This window comes from Oncorhynchus gorbuscha, linkage group LG24 (genome assembly GCF_021184085.1).
Source record: "Oncorhynchus gorbuscha isolate QuinsamMale2020 ecotype Even-year linkage group LG24, OgorEven_v1.0, whole genome shotgun sequence".
NCBI classification, from domain to species: domain Eukaryota; kingdom Metazoa; phylum Chordata; class Actinopteri; order Salmoniformes; family Salmonidae; genus Oncorhynchus; species Oncorhynchus gorbuscha.
The window spans coordinates 60,344,882-60,364,901 of NC_060196.1; the positions used below are offsets into that span (position 1 = coordinate 60,344,882).

The 20,020-nt window shown below is 45.4% G+C and overlaps 1 protein-coding gene across 4 annotated transcripts in view; it reads right to left on the minus strand.

The window, feature by feature from the left end:
• Positions 1-2,072: 2,072 nt before the first annotated feature.
• LOC124012516 (homeobox-containing protein 1-like) overlaps positions 2,073-20,020 on the minus strand; it is a 36,302-nt gene continuing 18,354 nt past the window's right edge. For 3 of the 4 annotated variants that reach the window (XM_046326227.1, XM_046326225.1, XM_046326226.1), the window contains 7 exons: positions 18,942-19,229; positions 17,509-17,665; positions 7,543-7,625; positions 7,237-7,332; positions 6,478-6,596; positions 3,989-5,949; positions 2,073-3,495 (listed from right to left, as the gene is read on the minus strand). In XM_046326227.1, coding sequence (XP_046182183.1) covers positions 5,803-5,949; positions 6,478-6,596; positions 7,237-7,332; positions 7,543-7,625; positions 17,509-17,665; positions 18,942-19,229 — 890 coding nt within the window. In that variant the 3' untranslated portion in view covers positions 2,073-3,495; positions 3,989-5,802. The remainder of the gene's footprint in view (positions 3,496-3,988; positions 5,950-6,477; positions 6,597-7,236; positions 7,333-7,542; positions 7,626-17,508; positions 17,666-18,941; positions 19,230-20,020) is intronic. The other variant, XM_046326228.1, reaches the window with a different exon arrangement.

Sequence of the window (20,020 nt, forward strand, 5' to 3'; positions counted from 1 at the left end):
CTGTTCCTCCATGCATCAACAGATGACTTCATGGGTTCACCTGTTCCTCTATGCATCAACAGATGACATCATGTAGTCACATCATGGGTTCACCTGTTCCTCCATGCATCAACACAGATGACTTCATGGGTTCACCTGTTCCTCCATGCATCGACACACATGACTTCATGGGTTCACCTGTTCCTCCATGCATCAACAGATGACATCATGGGTTCACCTGTTCCTCCATGCATCAACACAGATGACATCATGGGTTCACCTGTTCCTCCATGCATCAACACAGATGACTTCATGGGTTCACCTGTTCCTCCATGCATCAACAGATGACTTCATGGGTTCACCTGTTCCTCCATGCATCAACAGATGACATCATGGGTTCACCTGTTCCTCCATGCATCAACACAGATGACTTCATGGGTTCACCTGTTCCTCCATGCATCGACACACATGACTTCATGGGTTCACCTGTTCCTCCATGCATCAACAGATGACATCATGGGTTCACCTGTTCCTCCATGCATCAACACAGATGACATCATGGGTTCACCTGTTCCTCCATGCATCAACAGATGACTTCATGGGTTCACCTGTTCCTCCATGCATCAACACAGATGACTTCATGGGTTCACCTGTTCCTCCATGCATCAACACAGATGACATCATGGGTTCACCTGTTCCTCCATGCATCAACACAGATGACATCATGGGTTCACCTGTTCCTCCATGCATCAACACAGATGACATCATGGGTTCACCTGTTCCTCCATGCATCAACACAGATGACATCATGGGTTCACCTGTTCCTCCATGCATCAACAGATGACATCATGTAGTCACATCATGGGTTCACCTGTTCCTCCATGCATCAACAGATGACATCATGTAGTCACATCATGGGTTCACCTGTTCCTCCATGCATCACACAGATGACTTCATGGGTTCACCTGTTCCTCCATGCATCAACAGATGACATCATGTAGTCACATCATGGGTTCACCTGTTCCTCCATGCATCAACAGATGACATCATGTAGTCACATCATGGGTTCACCTGTTCCTCCATGCAACAACACAGATGACATCATGGGTTCACCTGTTCCTCCATGCATCAACAGATGACATCATGTAGTCACATCATGGGTTCACCTGTTCCTCAAAAGGAAATACTGCAGGTGACCAAGGATGCAATGACCTCATCATGTCTGAAATATAATACTAGATAGTCATTCACTGTCTATTAAGTCATTTTGTCTAAATATCTGATATGACAACACTTTGGCAAAAGCCAATCTCTCCCGCTCCAGAATTGAAGGATTCCTGCTGTTGAAGTTTTGTAACAGGGCCCTTTACTGCAGCCTGCCTGAAACCAGACAACATATCACAAGGAGTCAGACAGAGCTCAGGAAACAAACGCAATGAGTGTCTGACTTGGCTTAGCAAGGCAATAGTCTCCCTAGAGTCTAGACCAGGGTTGTCCAATTCATTCCCTAGAGTCTAGACCAGGGTTGTCCAACTCATTCCCTAGAGCCTAGACCAGGGTTGTCCAACTCATTCCCTAGAGTCTAGACCAGGGTTGTTCTTAAGACTAGAAGACCAGGGTTGTTCATTCCCTAGAACCTCAATTCAAAGCCTAGACCAGGGGTTTCTAGAACTCCAACTCATTCCCTAGAGTCTAGACCAGGGTTGTCCAACTCATTTTTTTGTTTGTTGCCTTTTTACTACACAGCTGATTCAAATAATCAACCAATCATCAAGCTTTGATCATTTGAATCAGCTGTTAGAGCAACAAACAAAAAACCATGCGGCTCCTGGGGTTCCCGAGGACCGAGTTTGGGAAACTGTCCTAACTAATCAGTGACAGTAAGTGATCAATCGAGTACAAATGACGAGTTCAAACCGGAAGACACTCTGCTCTCCAAAGAATGAGTTTGACACCTAATGATATAATAATGGTAACTATGGTAACAATGTATACCGACACAGGAATTATACTGTACTGATATACACATGGTACTTCATATAAAATGGTCACATAACAAGGTCAGTCTGATGAAACCAAACAAGACTAAAAAGTTAGTTTATATATATATGTTTTATTTATTTTTGTCAGGTAAAAGCAGAGGGAAGAAGTGCTTTAGTCTGCGACAGCATGCAGCTTTAGGGGTCCTGTCTGTCTGTACTGAGAGCCTGAGGTAGAAGTTGCCCTTAACCACAGATCTAGGATCAGATTCCTCTCTATCAAACAAAACTGTAAGTCTCGGAAATCCCAGACCTGGGGCAACACTGTTAATGTGGGAGGCAACTCGTCCGCCTAGAGACAAGTCAAAACCTTAACCATTAGGGAGGAAGACCAAACTGACTTCAGATCATTCTCTAGTCAACTTCAACCCCATCCTACTCAGTTGGACTGGGTTAGCAGTATGATTTACTTTCCCTGAAATCCCAGTTGGGAGGATTGCCCGATTATACCTCATATTTCCAACCAGGATTTCTGGAAAACACAGGAAAAGTTATTGGAATTGTGCAAACCCGAACACCAACCCTCTTATAATCCGGTCTACATAGCGCTATCATAACAATAACAGGTCTTATAGACAGTCATAACTAGTCATGTGTACGACCACTGACTTAACAGCCTACTGTCATGACACAAACCCCGATTTGAGGTCAGCTACTTGACTAGAGTTACTGTAGATATTGGAGGTCAGCTACTTGGCTAGAGTTACTGTAGATATTGAGGTCAGCTACTTGGCTAGAGTTACTGTAGATATTGAGGTCAGCTACTTGGCTAGAGTAACTGTAGATATTGGAGGTCAGCTACTTGGCTAGAGTTACTGTAGATATTGAGGTCAGCTACTTGGCTAGAGTTACTGTAGATATTGAGGTCAGCTACTTGGCTAGAGTTACTGTAGATATTGGAGGTCAGCTACTTGGCTAGAGTTACTGTAGATATGAGGTCAGCTACTCGGCTAGAGTTACTATGGATATTGTAGCAACGCTTAGCGACCTCTTCAACCGTTTTACCATCTCTTGGCGTAACGGTATTGGGTTGACAGTCGTTGGACCTGTGCTTGAATCCCGGGTTGGGGCTAACCCCCTGAAAGCACTACAATTGGCTATACCAAGCTAACGAGCTGACCTAAACAGTGGTATGTGCCATAAGGGGGGGGGGATTAGGTAACATAAGCTGTATGTTTACTGGTTCCTATATGAGCAGGTCTACCTCACCGCTCGTCTCTAACGTGGCATAGCTTTGTCATTAGGAGGTGAAAATGGTGGTGGCCCCAAATAGGGTGGGTCGACCCGCGGGAACGCGGCTTGGTGCATTTCATGACCATCTAGGTAGGGCACAGGTGTCAAACTGATTCCACGGAGGGCCGAGTGGCGGCGTTTTTAACCGCTCCTACCTTGTACTTGATTGAGGAATTAAGATCACTGATTAGTAAGGAACTCCCCTCACCTGGTTGTCTAGGTCTTAGTAAGGAACTCCCCTCACCTGTTTGTCTCAGTAAGGAACTCCCCTCACCTGGTTGTCTAGGTCTTAGTAAGGAACTCCCCTCACCTGGTTGTCTCAGTAAGGAACTTTCCTCACCTGGTTGTCTAGGTCTTAGTAAGGAACTCTCCTCACCTGGTTGTCTCGGTCTTAGTAAGGAACTCTGCTCACCTGGTTGTCTAGGTCTTAGTAAGGAACTCCCCTCACCTGGTTGTCTAGGTTTTAGTAAGGAAACTCCTCTCACCTGGTTGTCTAGGTCTTAGTAAGGAACTCTCCTCACCTGGTTGTCTAGGTCTTAGTAAGGAACTCTCCTCACCTGGTTGTCTAGGTCTTAGTAAGGAACTAACTTCACCTGGTTGTCTAGGTCTCAGTAAGGAACTCTCCTCACCTGGTTGTCTAGGTCTTAGTAAGGAACTAAACTCACCTGGTTGTCTAGGTCTCAGTAAGGAACTCCCCTCACCTGGTTGTCTAGGTCTCAGTAAGGAACTCTGCTCACCTGGTTGTCTAGGTCTTAGTAAGGAACTCCCCTACTAAAGATCATTTGAATCAGCTGTGTAGCGTCTGAGCAAAAAGCAACACACGCACCCCTTGGAGTTCCAAGGACCAAGTTTGGGAAACGCTGCACTCGGTCCTCCATGGAATGAGTTTGACACCCCTGATCTTAGGGCTGAATCCTAACTTTTTATTCATTTATCCTTCATTTAACCAGGGAAGTCTCAATGGGACTTTTTACTTCTAAGTGAGCCCTGGACTTGGGGTCGGTCTGTGCACTTTACTTGCATATTCAGGCATATCCCTCCCCCATTGACTTCAATGCATGATTTAGGCAGAGGTCACAGAGCTCGGTATGTGTATCAAAAGTTACGATTCAGCCCCGTGAGTATAATGACAACCAGCAAGACCTTGGGCTAGGGGAGAACTGTAGAATCCATATGTGAAATAAAGTGCTCCCCAAACACTGGCCATTTAACTTTAAAACCAGAGTCTTTCATGTTCATTCATAGTCATGCTTGTGACATTATCAGCTAGCAATAACAAAACAAAACAAGTTATGAGCAGGAGCACACAGCTGACATCCAATGTACATGAAAGCACATTAAGTTCTTCTTCTTGGAACTATCTGAACTAAAAGGAATGAGCAAGGAAAGGCGGCTTTCAGTCACTCAGTACATATATATAATGAGCTTATTCTAGAAGAAGGTGCTGTTTATAACACAGATACATTTTACAAGTCATGATTAACAACTTTAATAATAATAATAATAATAATATGTGGCCTAGAAGATCTCTTTATTTTTTTAAAACCCAAACCAGACTAGACTTTTGAGTAGCTTCTCGATGGGTTCGGCGGACTAGTGGTTCATGTCGATACGAGAAAAAGGGACATGAGTAACTCATTACTATTAGTTTAGCTACTTATGCATAATAAAAATGTTCATTTGATCAAATCAACATTTGTTGAGGAAAGACGACCATCAGGAAGCGTAATAAATGAAACTCCGTGTTAGTTTGGCTTGCTGACATTACAACGAAGACAGAAGACGGATGCTTTTTGTTGTTGTCGCAGAAACAGTCAACATATGATATGAAACATTCCTTTTGAACGAAGCTCATTAGAGAGAGAGAGAGAAACGTGATGATTCGTCATCACCCACCATCTTTGGGTTTACCTGAGATTCCATGTGTCCCTCAGGGTTGGACTCTTAACACTGACCCGGACTACTTGATTGATTGATCCCAAAGTCTAACAAGTTTACTAAGATCGGGTCAAAGACATTCAAGCTAGCAGAGAAGGCTGATATTACACTTATCGTCACAACCAAAAGTTCAACTCGCCTCGACCAAACGCACACGTCTTCACCTCATCATCAAAACACACCTGACCTGCAGGTTCTAAACATTCAGTTCCCACTCCAGTCCATTATTACGCAACCACTCGTCAAAACCTTTAAAAAATATAATAATAATTAAAAAGTAAGTAGCAAAGAAAACGTTAGAAGGCTGTTGAGCTTCTAGAGGATTTTAACCACTTAGACCCCTAATTCTTTATAAGGAGTCTTCTTTCGTTTAAGACCGTCTTGGAATGCACTACATGGAGAGATAGAGATAAATATTGACATTACTATAAAGCATGATTACTGTATAGACACAGTGGCCTCCCTACCACTAGAGGCACCAAGAGCTATAGCACCCTTTTCAACAATTAACGCACTGACTTGTCATAACCCCTGAAGACATTCAGAGCATCTATTATTAATATATATATTTTTTATATGCCGTTATATATTCAAATCCACGCTCTCCCATTGGTCACTCCTCGTCCACTGTCTCTCTCTTCGATTCGTCAGCTTTCTGTTCCAGAACCTGAGAGGTGGGGCTTGGAGGGGGAAGGACCTCGACGGCAGCCAATGAGGAGGTGTCTTGTAGATCAAGGTCCTTCCCGGAAGATATCTCTTCCTGGAAAAGGAAAAAGATGAGATATTATTGGTCTCACGCTGACCAGGCGTTACGTGTCCCGCAAAATAAAATGTAAACATACATGTTACTCAATCATTTCATCCAAACAGCTCACACGCTTGCACTACAAGTCCCGCCTCTCCCATCTCCTCATTGGTTTTTAGGAGCATATACCCACGTGGGTGATTGAAAGATGAACTGAGGTCCACCAGTCCAGTCGGTGGCTGTAATGCAAGCTAGCTAAATGTCCATGAATGTTTCAAATGGTGTTTTGACCTGTCCCCAAATGAATATATTTGGTTCACAGTTGATTTTGGTATCTTAACCTCTATGTCTGGTGTGGATAGACAAAATAATTTGGCCATCATGTTGCAGTTTATTGTACAAGTTCAATGATAAGTGGTTTGGTATTAAAATCCCTGACTGAATTGTTGATTCACTGACTCACCTGCTCTATGAATCATTGATTCACCTGCTCTATGAATCATTGATTCACCTGCTCTATGAATCGTTGATTCACTGACTTACCTGCTCTATGAATCGTTGATTCACTTGCTCTGTGAAGTCCTGTGGTTCCAACTCCTCCCCGTTGGATTGACAGCTCGGGCTTGGAACCTCGATACCATGACTCTCCAAGATGGCTGCCTCTGACGGGGAGAAGGAAGGAGGAGAAAGAAAGCAGACAAAAAGGGTACAAACAGGGAAAGAGAAATGCTGTCCTTTATCCACTAGTGTCAAGCTACGTGTGGCCCCTCTACCAGCAGCTGCGTGCACGCCCCTCTACCAGCAGCTGCGTGCACGCCCCTCTACCAGCAGCTGCGTGCACGCCCCTCTACCAGCAGCTGCGTGCACGCCCCTCTACCAGCAGCTGCGTGCACGCCCCTCTACCAGCAGCTGCGTGCACGCCCCTCTACCAGCAGCTGCGTGCACGCCCCTCTACCAGCAGCTGCGTGCACGTCCCTCTACCAGCAGCTGCGTGCACGTCCCTCTACCAGCAGCTGCGTGCACGCCCCTCTACCAGCAGCTGCGTGCACGCCCCTCTACCAGCAGCTGCGTGCACGCCCCTCTACCAGCAGCTGCGTGCACGCCCCTCTACCAGCAGCTGCGTGCACGCCCCTCTACCAGCAGCTGCATCTCCTACATCTGAAAATAGATATTCCAGCTAGCCTAACAATGGCTAACGTTGAACTCTTATCATAGTGCCGATACCTATCCATTGGTTTCAGGTCTACCCGAGTGTGCCTGGGTGTTAGGGATAGGGGGTGTTTTGGTATCAGAGATTCTCACCTATATTAGCCCGTCTCTTCATCTCCTTCCTGCGGTTGGCGAACCAGTTGTACACTTTCAGAGCCGTGACACGCTCAAACTCGGACAGCTTGCATCCTGGGTAATATTGACAGAGGAGAGATGGACAAGTGAATAGGTGAAATTTGGTGAGCCTTTTTGAACATAGGACTTAATTGGTATTAAAATAACAAGTTGTTTAAAAAGGGACATAAGAAAAAGGTAGATATGAATTCATGATAATTGGGTTAAGAATGAAGACATTGGGTTACAGGTTGTGTGGATGGACTCTGCTTGAACCAAACTGACCAGGTTTCTGGATGACTGAGTTGCAGGCGTTAGCGATCTCCTCTCTCTTCGCTTCATCAGGGTACTGGTTCTCCATGAAGAAACTGACAGACACAACAACCAGCCAATAAGAAAAGTGTTAGACAACCCCCCACCCATGGCATTAACCAATCAGAAGCTACTACTGGACGAAAACGCTACAAAGCTACTGGCCGAAAACGCTACAAAGCTACTGGCCGAAAACGCTACTGGCCGAAAACCCTACAAAGCTACTGGCCGAAAAACGCTACAAAGCTACTGGCCGAAAAACGCTACAAAGCTACTGGCCGAAAAACGCTACAAAGCTACTGGCCGAAAAACGCTACAAAGCTACTGGCCGAAAACGCTACAAAGCTACTGGCCCGAAAACGCTACAAAGCTACTGGCCCGAAAACGCTACAAAGCTACTGGCCCGAAAACGCTACAAAGCTACTGGCCCGAAAACGCTACAAAGCTACTGGCCCGAAACGCTACAAAGCTACTGGCCCGAAACGCTACAAAGCTACTGGCCCGAAACGCTACAAAGCTACTGGCCCGAAACGCTACAAAGCTACTGGCCCGAAACGCTACAAAGCTACTGGACAAAACACTACAAAGCTACTGGAGAATCACTTGAAATGGAGGAAGGAAGGAGAAAACATCCAGCTAGATTAGCCTCACCCACTGCTATTAAAGTGATGCTCCAGAGGATTGTATCGTTTCAGCCAGTAGTTCTGTATCGTTTCAGCCAGTAGTTCTGTATCGTTTCAGCCAGTAGTTTTGCACCGTTTCAGCCAGTAGTTTATTGTTTCAGCCAGTAGTTTATCATTTCAGCCAGTAGTTTTGTATTGTTTCAGCCAGTAGTTTTGTATTGTTTCAGCCAGTAGTTTATTGTTTCAGCCAGTAGTTTTGTATTGTTTCAGCCAGTAGTTTTGTATCGTTTCAGCCAGTAGTTTTGTATCGTTTCAGCCAGTAGTTTTGTATCGTTTCAGCCAGTAGGTTTGTATCGTTTCAGCCAGTAGTTTTGTATCGTTTCAGCCAGTAGGTTTGTATCGTTTCAGCCAGTAGGTTTGTATCGTTTCATCCAGTAGGTTTGTATCGTTTCAGCCAGTAGGTTTGTATCGTTTCATCCAGTAGGTTTGTATCGTTTCAGCCAGTAGGTTTGTATCGTTTCATCCAGTAGGTTTGTATCGTTTCAGCCAGTAGGTTTGTATCGTTTCAGCCAGTAGGTTTGTATCGTTTCAGCCAGTAGGTTTGTATCGTTTCAGCCAGTAGGTTTGTATCGTTTCAGCCAGTAGTTTTTTCATCCAGTAGGTTTGTATCGTTTCAGCCAGTAGTTTTGTATCGTTTCAGCCAGTAGGTTTGTATCGTTTCAGCCAGTAGGTTTGTATCGTTTCAGCCAGTAGGTTTGTATCGTTTCAGCCAGTAGGTTTGTATCGTTTCAGCCAGTAGTTTTGTATCGTTTCAGCCAGTAGTTTTGTATCGTTTCAGCCAGTAGTTTTGTATCGTTTCAGCCAGTAGTTTTGTATCGTTTCAGCCAGTAGGTTTGTACCGTTTCATCCAGTAGTTTTGTATTGTTTCAGCCAGTAGTTCTGAAAGTAGTGCTCACGAGCTAAAACGGGTCCCTAAAAACGGTGTACTCCATCATCTATTTCCTATGATGTTACATCTTGCAAAACATTTTTTAAATTTTTAAATGTGCAATTTGAATAGGTTACAAATCTGTAAGTGCTTAAAAAGATCCCTGACTGCATTGCTAACCAATCAGACACTCTCATTGAAGTAGTACGGTAGATTAATGGAACACGAGGTGGATTACATTCAGCACTGTTTACACTCTCCGTTTCTAGGCAATAAATAAAACAAATCTCATTTTGAAATAAACAAAATATTTATTGCACCACTTAATCCACCCTCCATCTTCCTCTTTACCCCTGTCTGAATAATAATAACTTCCCTTCACAAATAAACAGCAGGAGCACTTACCCCCCCCCCCCTCCGACTTCCTCCATCACACTAACCTACAGTATCGCCCTTCAGCGGGACTGGGAGTGTAAACTAGCCCATACAGAGAAGCAGCACTGCAGTGGCATTGCGTAATCCATAGAGCTATGTGACGGTGTGGCTGGTCTACGTGCCTGTTGTGTTCTCATTACTGAGAGTGACCTCTGCTTAGAAACGTCACAGGAAGCAGAGTCGACCGCATTTAGGGGGAAACAGTGCGACAAAATGATCTTTCTTGTACTTTGGATGCACTTGGCTTTTTATCAGTTAGAAATCCGTTATAAAAAGGATTCCAGTCTCTAAATCAGATGTGTCATAAAAGGCATTGATGGTAAAACATCGCGTCATGACATCACCCACCACTAACATCAATAGACTCCACCACTAATAATTCGTGTAGGGGTAGAACAAAAGCATGGACACCCCATAGCTCTCCAGGAAAAAGTGTGTTGACTACTGCAGTAATTGTGATTAAAACCAATTCTGGATCGGTCTCCCGACATGCATTTGTAACAAATTAACAGGAATCTCAGCACGACCCACCCCCCCATGTCCGAATACTGTGATATCTATGTTGACACAGATTCGTATTCCTTGAATTTAATTTGGGCAGAAGACATAAAACACATACAACATTGTGTGTACAATGTGTTCCCAGAGGAGTATTTATGAAAACACTTATTTTGCAAAGGGAGAAGTATTTATTTAAAAAAATATATATTTTGATACACTAGACTGATCTCGTCCCAGGAAGTTGAGCCATTAGCCTTCTTAACCATTCCACTGAATAATGGTTGACTAATATTGTCTTGCAATATTTGCAATTAAGCAATATTTCACCTACGATACAAATCTGTATCATGACAAATATACAAAATAGTACCTTTATTCATCAAATATCAAATCAAAATGTTATTTGTCACATACACAAGGTTAGCAGATGTTAATGGTCACATGGTTAGCAGATGTTATTGGTCACATGGTTAGCAGATGTTATTGGTCACATGGTTAGCAGATGTTAATGGTCACATGGTTAGCAGATGTTAATGGTCACATGGTTAGCAGATGTTAATGGTCACATGGTTAGCAGATGTTATTGGTCACATGGTTAGCAGATGTTAATGGTCACATGGTTAGCAGATGTTATTGGTCACATGGTTAGCAGATGTTAATGGTCACATGGTTAGCAGATGTTATTGGTCACATGGTTAGCAGATGTTAATGGTCACATGGTTAGCAGATGTTAATGCGAGTGTAGCGAAATGCTTGTAATATCTTTGCAAGTAAAAGTTAACATGTAATAAATGTGTGTTACAAAAAATGAAAACCTACAAAGCCAGTAAAAGCAATGTGATTATTTCCCACGTCAACTGTTTCAGATGTCTGTTGTTTTCAACCCCGGAAATACACGGGAAAATAAATGAGAACCATGTGAAATGTTTTAAAACAAAATGTCCAAATGAACATGAAAGGTGTGAATCGAAACATGAAAACAAGTTAAAATAATAAAACACTTCAACCATTCTATAGTAAACAAGACAGCTGCCTAAATAAATTACAGTAGATTATTTAAGTGATAATGCCAGAGAAACCTGTGTTTGGAGGATATATCGTCTCGGGCCGGAAAACGTTACAATGTTTTTACATTTTTATTTAACTGAACTAAATGACTATCGCCCCGTAGCTTCTCACTTCTGTCATCATGAAGTTCTTTGAGAGGTTTTTTTCACCTTTATTTAACAGGCAAACGTTCCAACATTTTTACATTTTTATTTAACCAGGTAGGCCAGTTGAGAACAAGTTCTCATTTGCAACTGCGACCTGGCCAAGATAAAGCAAAGCAGTGTGACACAGGCAACAACACAGAGTTACACATGGAATAAACAATAAACAAGCCAATAACACAAACAAGTCAATGACGCAGTAGAAAAAAGAAAGTCTATATACAGTGTGAGCAAAAGGCATGAGGAGGTGGGCAATAAATAGGCCATAGGAGAGAATAATTACAATTTAGCAGATTAACACTGGAGTGATAAATGAGCAGATGGTCATGTGCAGGTAGAGATACTGGTGTGCAAAAGAGCAGAAAAGTAAATAAAATAAAAACAGTATGGGGATGAGGTAGGTAAATTGGGTGGGCTATATACAGATGGACTATGTACAGCTGCAGCGATCGGTTAGCTGCTCAGACAGCTGATGGTTAAAGTTGGATAGGGAAATAAAAGTCTCCAACTTCAGCGATTTTTGCAATTCGTTCCAGTCACTGGCAGCAGAGAACTAGAAGGAAAGGCGGCCAAATGAGGTGTTGGCTTTGGGGATGACCAGTGAGATACACCTGCTGGAGCGCGTGCTACGGATGGGTGTTGTTATCGTGGCCAGTGAACTGAGAGAAGGCGTAGCTTTACCTAGCATAGACTTATAGATGACCTGGAGCCAGTGGGCCTGGTGATGAATATGTAGCGAGGGCCAGCCGACGAGAGCTTACAGGTCGCAGTATCCTCCAAACACCGGCTTCAAGGGCATTATCACTTTTATACAACGGGTTACCAACATATTCAGATAATGATTGACATATTTTCATTAAAAAAACAAAAAACATATTTTGATAAATTTATTCATACCATTTCATCCTTCCACAAGATAAAGGCCCGACACAAATCTAGGGTTGCTGCCCAGGCTGGCTGGTCGTTCATTCTATTGGTTTGGTTACCAGAGACGCGACCCAGTCGTTCAGTCTATTGGTTCTGTATCTATGGACCCGACCCAGTCGTTCAGTCTTGTTCTGTATCTATGGACTCGACCTAGTCGTTCTGTATCTATGTACCCGACCCAGTCGTTCAGTCTTTTTGTTCTGTATCTATGTACCCGACCCAGTCGTTCAGTCTTTTTGTTCTGTATCTATGGACGCGACCCAGTCGTTCAGTCTTTTTGTTCTGTATCTATGGACGCGACCCAGTCGTTCAGTCTTTTTGTTCTGTATCTATGGACGCGACCCAGTCGTTCAGTCTTTTTGTTCTGTATCTATGGACGCGACCCAGTCGTTCAGTCTATTGGTTCTGTATCTATGGACGAGACCCAGTCGTTCAGTCTTGTTCTGTATCTATGGACGAGACCCAGTCGTTCAGTATCTATGGACTCGACCCAGTCGTTCAGTCTTTTTGTTCTGCATCTATGGACCCGACCCAGTCGTTCAGTCTTTTTTTCTGTATCTATGGACGAGACCCAGTCATTCAGTCTTTTTGTTCCGTATCTATGGACGCGACCCAGTCGTTCAGTCTTTTTGTTGTGTATCTATGGACGCGACCCAGTCGTTCAGTCTTTTTGTTCTGTATCTATGGACGCGACCCAGTCGTTCAGTCTATTGGTTCTGTATCTATGGACGAGACCCAGTCGTTCAGTCTTGTTCTGTATCTATGGACGAGACCCAGTCGTTCAGTATCTATGGACTCGACCCAGTCGTTCAGTCTTTTTGTTCTGCATCTATGGACCCGACCCAGTCGTTCAGTCTTTTTTTCTGTATCTATGGACGAGACCCAGTCATTCAGTCTTTTTGTTCCGTATCTATGGACGCGACCCAGTCGTTCAGTCTTTTTGTTCTGTATCTATGGACGAGACCCAGTCATTCAGTCTTTTTGTTCTGTATCTATGGACGAGACCCAGTCATTCAGTCTTTTTGTTCTGTATCTATGGACGCGACCCAGTCGTTCTGTATCTATGGACCCGACCCAGTCGTTCAGTCTTTTTGTTCTGTATCTATGGACGCGACCCAGTCGTTCTGTATCTATGGACTCGACCCAGTCGTTCAGTCTTTTTGTTCTGTTTCTATGGACGAGACCCAGTCGTTCAGTCTTTTTGTTCTGCATCTATGGACGCGACCCAGTCGTTCAGTCTATTGGTTCTATATCTATGGACGAGACCCAGTCGTTCAGTCTTGTTCTGTATCTATGGACTCGACCCAGTCGTTCAGTATCTATGGACTCGACCCAGTCGTTCAGTCTTTTTGTTCTGCATCTATGGACACGACCCAGTCGTTCAGTCTTTTTTTCTGTATCTATGAGACGAGACCCAGCGGTTCAGTCTTTTTGTTCTGTATCTATGGATGCGACCCAGTCGTTCAGTCTTGTTGTTCTGTATCTATGGACGAGACCCAGTCATTCAGTCTTTTTGTTCTGTATCTATGGACGAGACCCAGTCGTTCAGTCTTTTTGTTCTGTATCTATGGACGAGACCCAGTCGTTCAGTCTTTTTGTTCTGTATCTATGGACGAGACCCAGTCATTCAGTCTTTTTGTTCTGTATCTATGAGACGAGACCCAGTCATTCAGTCTTTTTGTTCTGTATCTATGGACGAGACCCAGTCATTCAGTCTTTTTGTTCTGTATCTATGGACGCGACCCAGTCGTTCAGTCTATTGGTTCTGTATCTATGGACTCGACCCAGTCGTTCAGTCTTTTTGTTCTGTATCTATGGACGAGACCCAGTCGTTCAGTCTTTTTGTTCTGTATCTATGGACGAGACCCAGTCGTTCAGTCTTTTTGTTCTGTATCTATGGACGAGACCCAGTCGTTCAGTCTTTTTGTTCTGTATCTATGAGACGAGACCCAGTCATTCAGTCTTTTTGTTCTGTATCTATGAGACGAGACCCAGTCGTTCAGTCTTTTTGTTCTGTATCTATGGACCCGACCAAGTCGTTCGCTCTGAATGTTCCATTGACATACTGGCTGGCAACATTCTTATCCCTTGCTAGCTAGCCAACCAACTATGGCTATTTTATTTTTTATTTTATTTCACCTTTATTTAACCAGGTAGGCTAGTTGAGAACAAGTTCTCATTTGCAACTGCGACCTGGCCAAGATAAAGCAAAGCAGTGTGAACAGACAACACAGAGTTACACATGGAGTAAACAATTAACAAGTCAATAACACAGTAGAAAAAAAGGAGAGTCTATATACAATGTGTGCAAAAGGCATGAGGAGGTAGGCGAATAATTACAATATTGCAGATTAACACTGGAGTGATAAATGATCAGATGATCATGTACAGGTAGAGATATTGGTGTGCAAAAGAGCAGAAAAGTAAATAAATAAAAACTGTGGGGATGAGGTAGGTGAAAATGGGTGGGCTATTTACCAATAGATTATGAACAGCTGCAGCGATCGGTTAGCTGCTCAGATAGCTGATGTTTGAAGTTGGTGAGGGAGATAAGTCTCCAACTTCAGCGATTTTTGCAATTCGTTCCAGTCACAGGCAGCAGAGTATTGGAACGAAAGGCGGCCGAATGAGGTGTTGGCTTTAGGGATGATCAGTGAGATACACCTGCTGGAGCGCGTGCTACAGATGGGTGTTGCCATCGTGACCAGTGAACTGAGATAAGGCGGAGCTTTACCTAGCATGGCCTTGTAGATGACCTGGAGCCAGTGGGTGTGGCGACGAATATGTAGCGAGGGCCAGCCGACTAGAGCATACAAGTCGCAGTGGTGGGTAGTATAAGGTGCTTTAGTGACAAAACGGATGGCACTGTGATAAACTGCATCCAGTTTGCTGAGTAGAGTGTTGGAAGCAATTTTGTAGATGACATCGCCGAAGTCGAGGATCGGTAGGATAGTCAGTTTTACTAGGGTAAGCTTGGCAGCGTGAGTGAAGGAGGCTTTGTTGCGGAATAGAAAGCCGACTCTTGATTTGATTTTCGATTGGAGATGTTTGATATGGGTCTGGAAGGAGAGTTTGCAGTCTAGCCAGACACCTAGGTGCTTATAGGTGTCCACATATTCAAGTTCGGAACCATCCAGTGTGGTGATGCTAGTCGGGCATGCGGGTGCAGGCAGCGATCGGTTGAAAAGCGTGCATTTGGTTTTACTAGCGTATAAGAGCAGTTGGAGGCCACGGAAGGAGTGTTGTATGGCATTGAAGCTCGTTTGGAGGTTAGATAGCACAGTGTCCAATGACGGGCCGAAAGTATATAGAATGGTGTCGTCTGCGTAGAGGTGGATCAGGGAATCGCCCGCAGCAAGAGCAACATCATTGATATATACAGAGAAAAGAGTCGGCTCGAGAATTTAACCCTGTGGCGCCCCCATAGAGACTGCCAGAGGACCGGACAGCATGCCCTCCGATTTGACACACTGAACTCTGTCTGCAAAGTAATTGGTGAACCAGGCAAGGCAGTCATCCGAAAAACCGAGGCTACTGAGTCTGCCGATGAAGACGGCTGCACAGTACTGTCTTTTATCGATGGCGGTTATGATGTCGTTTAGTACCTTGAGTGTGGCTGAGGTGCACCCGTGACCGGCTCGGAAACCAGATTGCATAGCGGAGAAGGTACGGTTGGGATTCGAGATGGTCAGTGACCTGTTTGTTGACTTGGCTTTCGAAGACCTTAGATAGGCAGGGCAGAATGGATATATGTCTGTAACAGTTTGGGTCCAGGGTGTCTCCCCCTTTGAAGAGGGGGATGACTGCGGCAGCTTTCCAATCCTTGGGGATCTCAGACGATAGAAAAGAGAGGTTGAACAGGCTGGTAATAGGGGTTGCGACAATGGCGGCGGATAGTTTCAGAAATAGAGGGTCCAGATTGTCAAGCCCAGCTGATTTATACGGGTCCAGGTTTTGCAGCTCTTTCAGAACATCTGCTATCTGGATTTGGGTAAAGGAGAACCTGGAGAGGCTTGGGCGAGGAGCTGCGGGGGGGGGGGGGCGGAGCTGTTGGCCGAGGTAGGAGTAGCCAGGCAGAAGGCATGGTCAGCCGTTGAGAAATGCTTGTTGAAGTTTTCGATAATCATGGATTTGTCGGTGGTGACAGTGTTCCCTAGCCTCAGTGCAGTGGACAGCTGGGAGGAGGTGCTCTTGTTCTCCATGGACTTCACAGTGTCCCAGAACTTTTTGGAGTTGGAGCTACAAGATGCAAACTTCTGCCTGAAGAAGCTGGCCTTAGCTTTCCTGACTGACTGCGTGTATTGGTTCCTGACTTCCCTGAACAGTTGCATATCACGGGGGGCTATTCGATGCTATTGCAGTCCGCCACAGGATGTTTTTGTGCTGGTCGATGGCAGTCAGGTCTGGAGTGAACCAAGGGCTGTATCTGTTCTTAGTTCTGCATTTTTTGAACAGAGCATGCTTCTCTAAAATGGTGAGGAAGTTACTCTTAAAGAATGACCAGGCATCCTCAACTGACGGGATGAGGTCAATGTCCTTCCAGGATACCCGGGCCAGGTCGATGAGAAAGGCCTGCTCACAGAAGTGTTTTAGGGAGCGTTTGACAGTGATGAGGGGTGGTCGTTGGACTGCGGCTCCGTGGCGGATACAGGCAATGAGGCAGTGGTCGATGAGATCCTGGTTGAAGACAGCGGAGGTTGTATTTGGAGGCTAACTCAGTCACGTAGAACAGTGCAGACAGAATAACAGTAGCTGCATTTGTTTAAGCTGTTTTCTAGTGTCATTTATTTGAATACATCCATAACAATGAGCTAACGAGGTGTGATTTCACCTGGCGTAAAAAATGTGCTTTCTCGTCAGGACACTGTTGTTCAGAGGAGCTAGCCAACAACACACCTACAGTAACACAATCACTTCAAACTGAATCAGGACACTGTTGTTCAGAGGAGCTAGCCAACAACACACCTACAGTAACACAATCACTTCAAACTGAATTAGGACACTGTTGTTCAGAGGAGCTAGCCAACAACACAGCTACAGTAACACAATCACTTCAAACTGAATTAGGACACTGTTGTTCAGAGGAGCTAACACAGCTTCAGTAACACAATCACTTCAAACTGAATCAGGAAAGACTGCAAACTAACAAACTAGACTTTATTTGATTTAATAGCAGTCGCTCTCTGAGAGTGCTTGTCTTCCAGGTGTGGGTCAATATAGATAATCAATCAATCAAATGTATCTATAAAGCTTTTTCTACGTAAACAGACAGTTGGCTAGTCAACTGGAAAGTACTGCACTTTGATTGGCTCACCTCTCCATGATTGACTGGCACTCCTTCCTCCAGGTGAACCTGCTTCCCCTCCGCAGCCTCAGAGGACCGCCCGCCACCCCGCCCCTCTCCCCAGGGCTGACCCCCGTCCTCCAATCAGGCTCCTCCTTCACCAGGGAGCGCATCGACAGGGTAGCACCTACATGGGCCGTAATGAGAGGGGGAGGAGGCGAGAGAAAGGGAAGGGAGGAGGCGAGAGAAAGGGAAGGGAGGAGGCGAGAGAAAGGGAAGGGAGGAGGCGAGAGAAAGGGAAGGGAGGAGAGGGGGAGGTGGTGAGAAATAGAAGGGAGGGAGTTAGGAAGGTGAGCAAGAGGGAGTGAGGGAAGGAGGTGAGAGAGGGAGTGAGAGAGTGAGGGAAGGAAGTGAGAGAGGGAGTGAGAGAGTGAGGGAAGGAGGTGAGAGAGGGAGTGAGAGAGTGAGGGAAGGAGGTGAGAGAGGGAGTGAGAGAGTGAGGGAAGGAGGTGAGAGAGTGAGTGAGAGAGTGAGGGAAGTAGGTGAGAGAGGGAGTGAGGGAAGGAGGTGAGAGGGAGTGAGAGAGTGAGGAAAGGAGGTGAGAGGGAGTGAGAGAGTGAGGAAAGGAGGTGAGAGAGGGAGTGAGGGAAGGAGGTGAGAGAGGGAGTGAGGGAAGGAGGTGAGAGAGGGAGTGAGGGAAGGAGGTGAGAGAGGGAGTGAGGGAAGGTGGTGAGAGAGGGAGTGAGGGAAGGAGGTGATAGAGGGAGTGAGGTGAGAGAGGGAGTGAGGGAAGGAGGTGAGAGGGAGTGAGAGGGAAGAAGGGAGGAGGTGAGAGAGGGAGTGAGGGAAGGAGGTGAGAGAGGGAGTGAGGGAAGGAGGTGAGAGAGGGAGTGAGGGAAGGAGGTGAGAGGGAGTGAGGGAAGGAGGTGAGAGGGAGTGAGGGAAGGAGGTGAGAGGGAGTGAGGGAAGGAGGTGAGAGAGGGAGTGAGGTGAGAGGGAGTGAGAGGGAGTGAGGGAAGGAGGTGAGAGAGGGAGTGAGAGTGAGTTTAAACATCAAGAGAATGTAACCCATTGTAACTATTAGTTATGAGAAAGAAGTTCAATCACATGACTGTCGTATTTTAATGAGGACTTATTTGATACATGACATCCCTCGGACTGACAGTGGGACACAACGTGGACACAGACAGGCATGCAGGCTATGTGATGACAGGATGTGTCAGACAGACAGGGGTCACTCAGTGTTGCAGTGTCTTTTTGTTTTTTTTACTTTCGACTTTGGTAATAGAACTCAAGAGTTGGAGCTAAAACCTGGACTAGTAAAAACATCACCTGCCTCGTGCCTGAACAGCCACAGACAGAACTGAGGAGAGAGAGAGGGTTGAGCCCTGTAAGAGTGGTTGCCTGTTATGGGCATGGGTGGGCAGGGGCTTGCTGTTACCTGGCTGTTACCTGGCCGTTACCTGGCTGTGCCTGCTGTGCGGCAGCAGTGTACCATGGGAGGAGGTGCATCAGCAGCTCTCTCTGTCTGCCCCAGGTGGTAGAGGCAGTGGCCGCGGCCGTGGCGCCCGTAGCGGCGTTTCCCACCATCCCTGTGACGTCTCTGTCCCCTCCCCTGGCGGGTCCAGAGCCCAGGTTCTGGCCCAGGTTCTGGCCCAACCCCTGGCCGAGACCACAGAGCCCCTGGCCGAGACCACCGAGCCCTGGGCCCAGACCCGCCGGGCCGTGCTGGCTTTCACTCCATCTCAGCCCTTCATTAAGGACAAAACCAAACCAGTGGTCAGGTCAGGCCACAGACTTATCCAAGGAGGCATACAGAGTTTGGGGAATATTGGTTTAAGATTTAGGCCTAGAGTTAACAGAAGTCCTACAGTCAATCAAAATTAGATCACCTGTTTGTATGTCTATCAATATCAATTCATAATTTAATCTTACGGACTTCATCCAATAATTTTTGTGGCCACAATGTGTTAAGTTAACAAGAGAAACTTTGAGATTACTGATCTGAATAGGTAAATAGCAGACAGGTCCAGAAGTTTAGTAATGAAGTGCCCACCAGGTAGAAAGGCATAGAGAAAGGCAACACGTTAGCATTAGGATCCTGAATTAGCATCATTGTTAGTATTAGATGGGGTTATTATGGTTAGCCTGTTAGCCATGTAGGAATGAAAACCAGCACCGGAATTCTACCTCTCCAGGATCAGGACTGAGAACCACACAGAAGCAGCATCAGCAAAGCTTGGGGAAGAAGGGAGGAGGACAGGGGGATGGCATGAAGAAGGAAGGGGTAGGTAGATTGTTCATGAAGGCTTATGTTCATGCATTTTGGTCATGTGACATAGGAGTGAAGCACTTAAGTGACAGATTAAACATTGTGATATTTAGGCCAACGTCTTTGCGGATGTAGAATTGAGCAAACAGTTTCATTTTCAGAACACTTCTAGTGCATCTGTACATTGGTCTGTCTGGATGTTTATTGTTGACTTCTTATGAGGTCACGACGGTCCTGTAGCCTGGGTTTAGATGGAGGGATCGTGACGTT